Source organism: Blennius ocellaris (genome assembly GCF_963422515.1).
Source record: "Blennius ocellaris genome assembly, contig: SCAFFOLD_108, whole genome shotgun sequence".
NCBI lineage: Eukaryota > Metazoa > Chordata > Actinopteri > Blenniiformes > Blenniidae > Blennius > Blennius ocellaris.
The window spans coordinates 57,501-70,000 of NW_027662250.1; the positions used below are offsets into that span (position 1 = coordinate 57,501).

The following is a 12,500-nucleotide window of genomic DNA, read 5'->3' on the forward strand; positions in this document are numbered from 1 at the left end:
GAACCTGTAGGACCTCGTGGCGTTCCACAGGGTAGGACCTTGTGGCATTCCTCAGGGTAGAACCTGTAGGATCTCGTGGCGTTCCACAGGGTAGAACCTCGTGGCGTTCCACAGGGTAGACCCTCGTGGCCTTCCACAGGGTAGAACCTGTAGGATCTCGTGGCGTTCCACAGGGTAGACCCTCGTGGCGTTCCACAGGGTAGGACCTCGTGGCGTTCCACAGGGTAGAACTTCGTGGCGTTCCACAGGGTAGAACCTTGTGGCGTTCCACAGGGTAGAACCTCGTTGTGTTCCACAGGGTAGGACCTCGTGGCGTTCCACAGGGTAGAACCTGTAGGATCTCGTGGCGTTCCACAGGGTAGAACCTCGTTGCGTTCCACAGGGAAGGACCTCATGGCGTTCCACAGGGTAGAACCTGTAGGACCTCGTGGCGTTCCACAGGGAAGGACCTCGTGGCGTTCCACAGGGTAGAACCTGTAGGACCTCGTGGCGTTCCACAGGGAAGGACCTCGTGGCGTTCCACAGGGTAGAACCTGTAGGACCTCGTGGCGTTCCACAGGGTAGGACCTTGTGGCGTTCCACAGGGTAGGACCTCGTGGCATTCCTCAGGGTAGAACCTGTAGGATCTCGTGGCGTTCCACAGGGTAGAACCTCGTGGCGTTCCACAGGGTAGACCCTCGTGGCCTTCCACAGGGTAGAACCTGTAGGATCTCGTGGCGTTCCACAGGGTAGACCCTCGTGGCGTTCCACAGGGTAGGACCTCGTGGCGTTCCTCAGGGTAGAACCTGTAGGATCTCGTGGCGTTCCACAGGGTAGACCCTCGTGGCGTTCCACAGGGTAGGACCTCGTGGCGTTCCTCAGGGTAGAACCTGTAGGACCTCGTGGCGTTCCACAGGGTAGGACCTTGTGGCGTTCCACAGGGTAGGACCTCGTGGCATTCCTCAGGGTAGAACCTGTAGGATCTCGTGGCGTTCCACAGGGTAGAACCTCGTGGCATTCTACAGGGTAGAACCTCGTTGCGTTCCACAGGGTAGAACCTGTAGGATCTCGTGGCGTTCCACAGGGTAGGATCTTGTGGCGTTCCACAGGGTAGACCCTCGTGGCGTTCCACAGGGTAGGACCTCGTGGCGTTCCTCAGGGTAGAACCTGTAGGACCTCGTGGTGTTCCACAGGGTAGGACCTTGTGGCGTTCCACAGGGTAGGACCTCGTGGCATTCCTCAGGGTAGAACCTGTAGGATCTCGTGGCGTTCCACAGGGTAGACCCTCGTGGCGTTCCACAGGGTAGGACCTCGTGGCGTTCCTCAGGGTAGAACCTGTAGGATCTCGTGGCGTTCCACAGGGTAGACCCTCGTGGCGCTCCACAGGGTAGAACCCAGTGCTCTCCAGAAGGTTGTGGTTCAGTGGTTCTGCGTTCCGCCCCGTCCAGGTCATCATTCTGATCGGGAACAAGGCCGACCTGGAGGCTCAGAGAGACGTGACGTACGAGGAGGCCAAGCAGTTTGCCGAGGAGAACGGTGAGTCACGTTCTGCAAGAACCACCACGCTCCACATTCGTTTTTAGAACGCTTCTTTGTTTCAGAAAGTCTTCACGTTGTGTCGTTCTGCCGTCTCCATGGAACCGGGCAACCCCCCCCCCCCGCCCCCCCCCCAGGAAACGCTTGTTTGATCGAAATGGCGTTTTCCTCCGTTTCCGTGGAGACGGCGGCTTTTCTCAAAGCGTCCGTGCCGTCGTCGTGTACACAGACCCCCCCCCCCCCCCCCCCCCGGGTAACCATGGTAACCAGACTGTCTCCTCCTCCTCAGGGCTGCTGTTCCTAGAAGCCAGCGCCAAGACGTGAGTACGACGCCTCAGCCAGCTTTTATTTTGTAATCGTTTTCGTCTCTCGGAGTCGTTTTTAGACATTTTGTGTGGATTTGTTTCGTGTCTCGTCTATTTGGGCCTCTGACTGTTTCGTGTCTCGTCTATTTGGGCCTCTGACTGTTTCGTGTCTCGTCTATTTGGGCCTTTAACTGTTTCGTGTCTCGTCTATTTGGGCCTTTAACTGTTTCGTGTCTCGTCTATTTGGGCCTTTAACTGTTTCGTGTCTCGTCTATTTGGGCCTTTAACTGTTTCATGTCTCGTCTATTTGGGCCTCTGACTGTTTCGTGTCTCGTCTATTTGGGCCTCTGACTGTTTCGTGTCTCGTCTATTTGGGCCTTTAACTGTTTCGTGTCTCGTCTATTTGGGCCTTTAACTGTTTCGTGTCTCGTCTATTTGGGCCTTTAACTGTTTCATGTCTCGTCTATTTGGGCCTCTGACTGTTTCGTGTCTCGTCTATTTGGGCCTCTGACTGTTTCGTGTCTCGTCTATTTGGGCCTTTAACTGTTTCGTGTCTCGTCTATTTGGGCCTCTGACTGTTTCGTGTCTCGTCTATTTGGGCCTTTAACTGTTTCGTGTCTCGTCTATTTGGGCCTTTAACTGTTTCGTGTCTCGTCTATTTGGGCCTTTAACTGTTTCATGTCTCGTCTATTTGGGCCTCTGACTGTTTCGTGTCTCGTCTATTTGGGCCTCTGACTGTTTCGTGTCTCGTCTATTTGGGCCTCTGACTGTTTCGTGTCTCGTCTATTTGGGCCTCTGACTGTTTCATGTCTCGTCTATTTGGGCCTCTGACTGTTTCGTGTCTCGTCTATTTGGGCCTCTGACTGTTTCGTGTCTCGTCTATTTGGGCCTTCAACTGTTTCGTGTCTCGTCTATTTGGGCCTCTGACTGTTTCGTGTCTCGTCTATTTGGGCCTTTAACTGTTTCGTGTCTCGTCTATTTGGGCCTCTGACTGTTTCGTGTCTCGTCTATTTGGGCCTCTGACTGTTTCGTGTCTCGTCTATTTGGGCCTTTGACTGTTTCGTGTCTCGTCTATTTGGGCCTCTGACTGTTTCGTGTCTCGTCTATTTGGGCCTCTGACTGTTTCGTGTCTCGTCTATTTGGGCCTTTAACTGTTTCGTGTCTCGTCTATTTGGGCCTTTAACTGTTTCATGTCTCGTCTATTTGGGCCTTTAACTGTTTCGTGTCTCGTCTATTTGGGCCTTTAACTGTTTCGTGTCTCGTCTATTTGGGCCTCTGACTGTTTCATGTCTCGTCTATTTGGGCCTTTAACTGTTTCATGTCTCGTCTATTTGGGCCTTTAACTGTTTCGTGTCTCGTCTATTTGGGCCTTTAACTGTTTCGTGTCTCGTCTATTTGGGCCTCTGACTGTTTCGTGTCTCGTCTATTTGGGCCTTTAACTGTTTCGTGTCTCGTCTATTTGGGCCTTTAACTGTTTCGTGTCTCGTCTATTTGGGCCTTTAACTGTTTCGTGTCTTGTCTATTTGGGCCTTTAACTGTTTCGTGTCTCGTCTATTTGGGCCTTTAACTGTTTCGTGTCTCGTCTATTTGGGCCTTTAACTGTTTCGTGTCTCGTCTATTTGGGCCTTTAACTGTTTCGTGTCTCGTCTATTTGGGCCTTTAACTGTTTCGTGTCTCGTCTATTTGGGCCTCTGACTGTTTCGTGTCTCGTCTATTTGGGCCTCTGACTGTTTCGTGTCTCGTCTATTTGGGCCTTTAACTGTTTCGTGTCTCGTCTATTTGGGCCTTTAACTGTTTCGTGTCTCGTCTATTTGGGCCTTTAACTGTTTCGTGTCTCGTCTATTTGGGCCTTTAACTGTTTCGTGTCTTGTCTATTTGGGCCTTTAACTGTTTCGTGTCTCGTCTATTTGGGCCTTTAACTGTTTCGTGTCTCGTCTATTTGGGCCTTTAACTGTTTCGTGTCTCGTCTATTTGGGCCTCTAAGTGTTTCGTGTCTCGTCTATTTGGGCCTCTGACTGTTTCATGTCTCGTCTATTTGGGCCTTTAACTGTTTCATGTCTCGTCTATTTGGGCCTCTGACTGTTTCGTGTCTCGTCTATTTGGGCCTTTAACTGTTTCGTGGCGGCGCGTTTCTTCTTTCTTCTTCTAGTTTTCCTTCTTTTCTTTTTGCTCCTTTGTCTTCCTGGTTCCGTTCAGTGTTTGTTGCTGCAGGACGGCCTTTGGGCCAGAAGGGGGGGCTGTTGTTGTTCTGCTGGCTTCGACCCCCCCCCCCCGCTGCCTGCTGTTTTTCCACAAATGGTTTTTATTGAATTTTCCTTTTGCACATATACAAACATTTGTAAACAGCCCCACCCTCCCCCACCCCGCAAACAACATCCTTGGACAAATGAAATTGACAAATACATTTAAAAAATAAGAAACGGTGTAAAAAAAGAAAGAAAAGTACATGAGAGTTCAACCTCAGAGTAGAGAACCCCGGCCCAACGGTACATGAAGACGTTCATACAAATGTTGAAAGGAGAAGCATGGATGTCAAACGGACAGAGTTGTGACTTGGGCATCGGGAAGTAGCTTTAGCTGATCAAAGTGAGAGATGAAAGGGCGCCACCTAGTGACAAAACCGTTTAAAGAACCTCTCAGAGTGTATTTCATCTTTTCGAGTTTGATGAAGAACAGAACATCCCTCAACCAAGAAGATGAGAGGGGGGGGGGGGGTTGAGACATTTCCATTCCAAAGTGTTCTTCTCCGAGCGAAGAGACATGAGAATATAACAATGACACCTGCTTGTGGTCTTGAGCGGACCGAAGCAGCAAGGAGACCCAGAAACGCCGTGGAACGTCCCACAGTGTTTCAATAGAAAAATGGTTCCGTTTTGGACAGAAACCCCCCTGACTGTGTTGATCAGGGCGCGGCCACGGCGATGGCTGCTGGCGTTGACGTCACGGTGTATTTCTGACCATCTGGCTTTAGAGAAGTGGGTCCTAGACTGTATGAGCCCCAGGCGACCCGGGGTGACGTACAGCTCGTTCTATGACGGTTCTCCGCTTCTCCTCCAGAGGGGAGAACGTGGAGGAGGCCTTCCTGGAGGCGGCCAAGAGGATCTACCAGAACATCCAGGACGGCAGTCTGGACCTGAACGCCGCCGAATCCGGAGTCCAGCACAAACCGTCGGCGCCGCAGGGGGGGCGGCTCAACGCCGACAGCCAGCCGGCGAAGGAGGGCTGCAGCTGCTAGCCGAGGACGGACCTGCGGGACGGACGGACCTGCGGGACGGACGGACGGACGGACGGACGGACCTGCGGGACGGACGGACGGACGGACGGACGGACCTGCGGGACGGACGGACCTGCGGGACGGACCTGCGGGACGGACGGACGGACGGACGGACGGACCTGCGGGACGGACGGACCTGCGGGACGGACCTGCGGGACGGACGGACGGACGGACGGACGGACGCAGAGCCCGACGGGCATCGACACGTCTTACTTCACATTTATCGCACGGTTTTTATTGGTACAGTTTCAGCCTCGATTCTACGCCTCACTCATTCACCAAAACAAGATCCAGACACACCTGGACCTGGTCCTGTACCCGGTCCTCTCTAACCCCAACCAGAACATGTTCTACTACCAGAACCAGAAGGTTCCGTTGGCCCAGCTAAAAAAGAAAGAAAAGAGCCTGATTGGGTCGTCGCCTGGACACCAACGTCTTGACAAAACGATTCAGCGTCTGGAAACCCGGACCGTCGTACCGGGAAAGTCTGGTCCCGTTCCGGGTCGACCCCGGTCGGGACTTCGGAAACACAGAGGGTCGTCTTCAGCCGCTACATGCCGTCCTTCTGTCCCTCCGTCCCTCCGTCCCTCCGTCCGTCCGTCCGTCCGTCCGTCCCAGACAAAAACGTCGAGAACGGCGTCGGTGTCTTAGGTCTCGGCTCTTCGCGACTGCGACCGGCTGACCGACCAATAGAAACGCAGGACGAAACCAGGAAGTGATCAGAGCCGAGATCTGAGGCGGCGGTGGAAGAACGTAGCGCGTGATGTAAAGAGACGCCACGGCCTCGTAGAGGCGCGGCGGCAGAACGCTCTCGCATGAACGTAGGCCTGTGACGTCACTGGTTCTGCCGGACGACGTCGTCCTGCAAAGTATTGACGATGAGACGTTCTCGTCAGGAGAACGTCTCGGAACAAATTAACCACAACGATCACGATAATATAATAATGTAAGTATATTTTGTAATTGGAATGTCAACTTTTAATAAAAAATAAAAGTCAGACTACAAACGACAGAGTCTCTTCAGAACGTGTCTGATGGTTCTATTGACTGGTCGCCGTCCCAGACCTCCGTTCATGTTCCACTCCTTCGTTCTCCCTGATTGGACGGCGCCGGTCTCAGACGGTCTCGTCTCGCCCCCAGTCACGTCGACTCGTTTTCACGGTACCACCTGCGTCCGGCCGGCGCGGCGTGGGGACCAGAACCGCCAGAACCCTGTGCTGCGGCGTAGCGAGAGGGAACTTTAGATCGGGCGTAGCGGCGTCGCCTCTCAGGCCTCCACAGGTCGATTCGTTTAGTCTTCAATCGGGAACCAGGAAGTGGATCACGGTAGTTTGTGGTCTTGATGAGCGGAACCTCTGACCCATATCCTCACCAGAACCTGGTCGTTAAAGCAGAACTCGGTCCAGTTCTAGAGGACCGTCACTTCTCTTATCGTGCATATCTGAAGGTTCCAGACGTCATGGAGATTAACCTTCTGTAGAGCTGTGACCGACTGAACGCTGAGACGAGGTTCCGTCGGAACGTTGAGACGAGGTTCCGTCGGAACGTTGAGACGAGGTTCCGTCGGAACGTTGAGACGAGGTTCCGTCGGAACGTTGAGACGAGGTTCCGTCGGAACTTTGAGACGAGGTTCCGTCGGAACTTTGAGACGAGGTTCCGTCAGATTGTTGGGCAATGTTCCGTCAGAACATTGGACGAGGTTCCGTCAGAGCGTTTGATGAGGTTCCGTCAGAACTTTGAGACGAGGTTCCGTCGGATTGTTGGGCAAGGTTCCGTCAGAACATTGGACGAGGTTCCGTCAGATCGTTGGACGAGGTTCCGTCAGAGCGTTTGATGAGGTTCCGTGAGAGCGTTGGACGAGGCGGTCTGGAGTGGGTGTGTCCTCCTGTCCTCTGTCGGGGGACGGAGGCCTTCTGGTCCCGAGACCTTTGATCTCAGAAGGACAAACTTCTCATTGGTCCAATTTTCTCTTCAGAAAAAGATAAAAGTCTTAAAGTAACTTTATTTTTTTCTCTTTTCTTCACGATCATTTCCTGTAACCATGAAACATTCTTACTTCCCCCCTTTTTTTTAATGCGGCTCACCTTCAGTGATGTAATGAAACCTTTTATTTTGAAGAGTTTACCAGGGTGGTGGTTCCCAGCCTGGACCCAGAGCTGCAGCAGAACGTGGCAGAACGTCGGGGTTCAGACTCGTTCTGAAGGTTTGTCGGGAAGGAAACAGGAAGTGTTGGTCTGAAGCCAGAGTGAAAGTGGTTCCACTTTTTGAAAACGCTCCGACTCCGTCTCTGTGTTACCGTGGCAACTAAACTGTTGTGAAGCCCTGGTCGCTGTAGTAACCAGTAGTTCTGCACATGCTCAGTAGAGCCAATCAACAGTTTCCTCCATCGCGTCATGAGTCCCAGCCCTTGTTCTCCTGGACTTGGTGGTTTTATTTTGACAGTCACAGTAATAACAATCCAACTTGGTGGTTTTATTTTGACAGTCACCGTAATAGCAATCCAACTTGGTGGTTTTATTTTGACAGTCACTGTAATAACAATCCAGCTTGTTCTGTCCACTAGAACGTTCTCCTGTTAATGTTTAGAGCTCATTGTGTGTGTGTGTGTGTGTGTGTGTGTGTGTGTGTGTGTGTGTGTGTGTGTGTGTGTGTGTGTGTGTGTGTGTGTGTGTGTGTGTGTGTGTGTGTGTGTGTGTGTGTGTGTGTGTGTGTGTGTGTTCAGTACTAGGACTAGCAGCACCAGCTAGTGGACCAACATGAGAACTACATCAGTTTCATGGTTTCTATGGAGACGGACTGTCGTTGACAAATTGTTGCTGCGGTAAAGTAAAACTTTCAAAAACCAAAAAGCAGAAACTTGAAAGGCGTTTTTGTGCAACGCGGCGTGAGGAGCGTCAGTCAGCGCAAGCTAGCTAGCTAGCTAGCTAGCTAGCTCGTTAGCTCGCTGTGACCTTTTTGTTTTCCTGTCTGCAAAATGTAACGAGCTTCTTCTGATTCTCTGAATGTTTGTCGTGTTTCACTCTGATTTCTTTCCACTGTACATGTAAATAAAGTATAAATACTGTAAATACGTGTTTGACTCTCGACTCGCCGTCGCTGATGGAACTTTTCTTTCCGTCTGCACGTGTATATTTATTGGTTCGCAACTGTTTTACCAACGTTTTGCCAAAAACAAACTGGCCCAAAGATCAGATATCAGAGGAGATCGGCGCCTGTTGCCATGGAGACGTTTCAGCGATGTAGCGACTCGATGGGCTAGTTAGCATCCGTGAGCTAACACGCTAACTGGGCTCCACGTAAAAGTCCTGCGCTCTACCGAGTGGATCCATGGGCTAGTTAGCATCTGCGAGCTAACACGCTAACTGGGCTCCACGTAAAAGTCCTGCGCTCTACCGAGTGGATCGATGGGCTAGTTAGCATCCGTGAGCTAACACGCTGGTGATGCTAACTGGGCTCCACGTAAAAGTCCTGCGCTCTACCGAGTGGATCCATGGGCTAGTTAGCATCCGTGAGCTAACACGCTGGTGATGCTAACTGGGCTCTAGTTCATTTCAAATCCTAACTAAACAACGTGAACGTTGGTCCGCGGCCGCCCTGCCAGGTCGCCGTGGCGACCAGCGCCATCCCAGCGTTCCCTCTCGGCGCCTCGTGTGTTTCCCTGCCTTTACACTGGGACCAACTTTCCGGAGGCTCCGCCCCGTGGTCGCCATGGTAACCACCACCGTCTGCAGCCGGCGGGCTCTGAGCCTGTGGACTCAGTCGGAAAACGCGGGCGCTGCGCGAGCGCGAGTGCGAGCGCGCCCCTGCCGGGCGCCGCGCACGCTGCAATGCGGCGGCGGGCTGGCGCAGAATGTGGCAGGAAGGCGCGGCGCGTGGCCGAGAGCCTGCGGGAGCACGATTTGGCAGGCGGGGAAAGGCGGGACTTCTCCGCCGCAACAACGTCCGTCAAGGTCGCCCACGGCACCAGGACGCTTCCGGGAGGATTTTCAAAGTAAAGGCTGTTAAAAAAAAAAATCAGATTTTTGTTTTATAAAGTATGTTTAAGATTTTTGTCTGAAAACGTCTGTTATTCTAATGTTGCTGTTTCTTTGCAGAACTACTTTGATTCTTCTGAAACATTCTGAACAATAAAGCTTAAATTAACTGCATTATCGTCTGTTTACGTTTATTTCTAATACATAGATGCACTGGGCCGTAACATGCAGATGTATTTTGTTCACATTTACATCTAAATATATCAGAAATATTCCAATGCAATAAAATATTTTCTCTTTTCTATAGTTTCCTGAAAAATCTGCACTTTGAGAGTTTATCCTCCGTCTTTAATCCTCATGTGGTTTTCATGAACATTTTCAGTTTTCACTTTGCTTTTGATTGTAATTTTCCCGGGAGTCCGAAGAGTGAATTTAACTTTTAGACTTTACGTTCAACATTTAGGACATGTTGACATTTTAGCTGAATGAATGTAGATTATATCTTTTAATACTTGGAATTTGCTTCTTTTCCATCGTTCTATGATAAACACGACGACAATGTTGTTGCTCGTTATTGTTTCATTCTGTGTTTCTCAGCGTTTTGGGGTCCGTTCACATGACTGATGCTCAAAGTCACTGGAAATAAGAATCTTCTAAAACACTCGTCAATGGCCGTAGTTACTCGTTCTGCACATGCTCAGTAGAGACCGTCAGAATAATGATTCCTACATGATCCATGTTCTCCTGGACTTGGTACTTTTATTTTGACAGCCACCATAATAACAATCCAACTTGGTTGTTTGTCCACCAGAATGTTAATGTTTAGAGCTCATTGTTCTGTGTGTGTGTGTGTGTGTGTGTGTGTGTGTGTGTGTGTGTGTGTGCGTGCGTGCGTGCGTGCGTGCGTGCGTGCTTTCTGTACTAAAACTATCAACATCACCAACTAATGGCCCAAAGTGAAAATGCCGTAATTTTCACCGTTTCTGCGGTTTCCATGTAAACGGACATTATTTTGAAAATCTTGCTTTGGAAACGTGAGACTGTTCCAAAACTGAAAAGCAAATAAAACGACGTATTTTCACCTGGGGAAAAAAAAAAGGTTGCCATGGAAACGGAGCCTCACATTGTATGAGTCGGTATATTCCTCCACCCCTCCGTTTCTTTATTTCCCCCCCAAGGTCTTTGTGTGACGTCTTCCATTTTTGGCGCTCTTATTGTGAAGAGCGCGCTTCCTTCTTTACCGCCCTGTCGCCATTTTGGCGCAGTTAGCTTGACGCTAGCGGGTCCGTTCAGAGCTCCGCGGAGGCAGTCTGGACCGGAGGACCGGAGGACCGGAGGACCGGAGGACCGGAGGACCCGCACCGGAGGACTGCGACTGGAGGAGCGGGACTATGCGGCTCCGCTGAACGCTGTGTCGGTAAGAACCGCGGCGAAGCCCCGGAGCCCCGGAGCCCCGGAGCCCCGGGAGCCCGGGCCGCCGAGGCTCGGCGTTTTCTCCCCGGGGACCTCCCCTCTCCTCCTCCCCTCTCCCCCTCTCCTCCTCCCCTCTCCTCCTCTCCTCCTCTCCTCCTCCCCTCCTCCTCTTTCTCCTCCTCCTCCTCCTCTTCCTCTCCTTCCTTTGTTTCCATGCGTCTTTTCTTCGCAGCGTTTGCGCACAGAACCGCAGTTACCTGCGCGCATTTTCACAATGGGGGCCAGGTGGAGGGGGGAGGGGCCGTCTGGGTGGGGGGGGGGGGGGGGGGGGTAGTCTGGGGGGGGTTCTTCTGTTCCTCCGGAGGTTCCAGGGTCTCCAGGAGAATTGATGCATCAAGACGTGAAGCTAAAGATTTAAAAAACAACAACAAAAAAAGCGAAACGTCAACAAAAGGTGAAAGAGTTTGAAGGATGTTGGAGCTTTGAGGAACCTTGAGAACGTCGGTTCCCTCAGGAACCTTCTTCCTTCAGGGGACTTCACCTACTATAGGTTCTTGAGCAGCCGGCGGCGTTCTTGAGGAACCGGCGGCGTCCTTGAGGAACCGGAGACGTTCTTGAGGAACCTTGGGAACATCGGTTCCTGGACGAGACGGGACTCTGGTTCCTGGACGAGACGGGACTCTGGTTCCTGGACTAGACTCTGGTTCCTGGATGAGACGGGACTCTGGTTCCTGGACTAGACTCTGGTTCCTGGACGAGACGGGACTCTGGTTCCTGGAACAGACGGGACTCTGGTTCCTGGAACAGACGGGACTCTGGTTCCTGGACAAGACGGGACTCTGGTTCCTGGACTAGACTCTGGTTCCTGGACAAGACGGGACTCTGGTTCCTGGAACAGACGGGACTCTGGTTCCTGGAACAGACGGGACTCTGGTTCCTGGAAGAGACGGGACTCTGGTTCCTGGACGAGACGAGACTCTGGTTCCTGGACGAGACGGGACTCTGGTTCCTGGAACAGACGGGACTCTGGTTCCTGGACAAGACGGGACTCTGGTTCCTGGACTAGACTCTGGTTCCTGGACAAGACGGGACTCTGGTTCCTGGAACAGACGGGACTCTGGTTCCTGGACGAGACGAGACTCTGGTTCCTGGAAGAGACGGGACTCTGGTTCCTGGAAGAGACGGGACTCTGGTTCCTGGACGAGACGGGACTCTGGTTCCTGGAACAGACGGGACTCTGGTTCCTGGAAGAGACGGGACTCTGGTTCCTGGAACAGACGGGACTCTGGTTCCTGGACGAGACGAGACTCTGGTTCCTGGAAGAGACGGGACTCTGGTTCCTGGAACAGACGGGACTCTGGTTCCTGGACGAGACGAGACTCTGGTTCCTGGACGAGACGTGACTCTGGTTCCTGGACGAGACTCTGGTTCCTGGACAAGACGGGACTCTGGTTCCTGGACGAGACTCTGGTTCCTGGACAAGGCGAGACTCTGGTTCCTGGACGAGACGGGACTCTGGTTCCTGGACGAGACGGGACTCTGGTTCCTGGACGAGACGAGACTCTGGTTCCTGGACGAGACGTGACTCTGGTTCCTGGATGAGATGGGACTCTGGTTCCTGGACGAGACGGGACTCTGGTTCCTGGACAAGACGGGACTCTGGTTCCTGGAAGAGACGGGACTCTGGTTCCTGGACGAGACGGGACTCTGGTTCCTGGACGAGACGAGACTCTGGTTCCTGGACGAGACGGGACTCTGGTTCCTGGACGAGACGGGACTCTGGTTCCTGGACGAGACGAGACTCTGGTTCCTGGACGAGACGGGACTCTGGTTCCTGGAAGAGACGGGACTCTGGTTCCTGGACGAGACGGGACTCTGGTTCCTGGACGAGACGGGACTCTGGTTCCTGGACAAGACGGGACTCTGGTTCCTGGAACAGACGGGACTCTGGTTCCTGGACGAAACGTGACTCTGGTTCCTGGACGAAACGTGACTCTGGTTCCTGGACGAGACTCTGGT

At 52.5% G+C, this 12,500-nt stretch overlaps 2 protein-coding genes across 4 annotated transcripts in view; both read left to right on the forward strand.

Annotated features, from left to right (window-relative positions):
• LOC308147983 (ras-related protein Rab-14-like) overlaps window positions 1-9,091 on the forward strand; it is an 11,205-nt gene extending 2,114 nt beyond the window's left edge. The window contains exons 6-10 of one of the 3 annotated variants that reach the window (XR_013937174.1): window positions 1,428-1,515; window positions 1,805-1,835; window positions 4,878-6,793; window positions 6,864-7,730; window positions 7,817-9,091. Coding sequence is in view for 1 of the 3 variants with exons in the window: in XM_080521381.1 (XP_080377507.1) it covers window positions 1,428-1,515; window positions 1,805-1,835; window positions 4,878-5,055 (297 nt within the window). In the remaining 2 variants the exon portion in view is untranslated. Of the gene's footprint in view, window positions 1-1,427; window positions 1,516-1,804; window positions 1,836-4,877 lie in introns of all 3 variants that reach the window. The other 2 variants (XR_013937173.1, XM_080521381.1) reach the window with 2 other exon arrangements.
• Window positions 9,092-10,346: 1,255 nt separating this feature from the next.
• The window catches only part of LOC308147979 (spindlin-W-like), a 9,565-nt gene continuing 7,411 nt past the window's right edge, over window positions 10,347-12,500 (forward strand). Inside the window, exon 1 of the mRNA XM_080521377.1 lies at window positions 10,347-10,485. The gene's annotated coding sequence lies outside the window, so the exon portion shown is untranslated. The remainder of the gene's footprint in view (window positions 10,486-12,500) is intronic.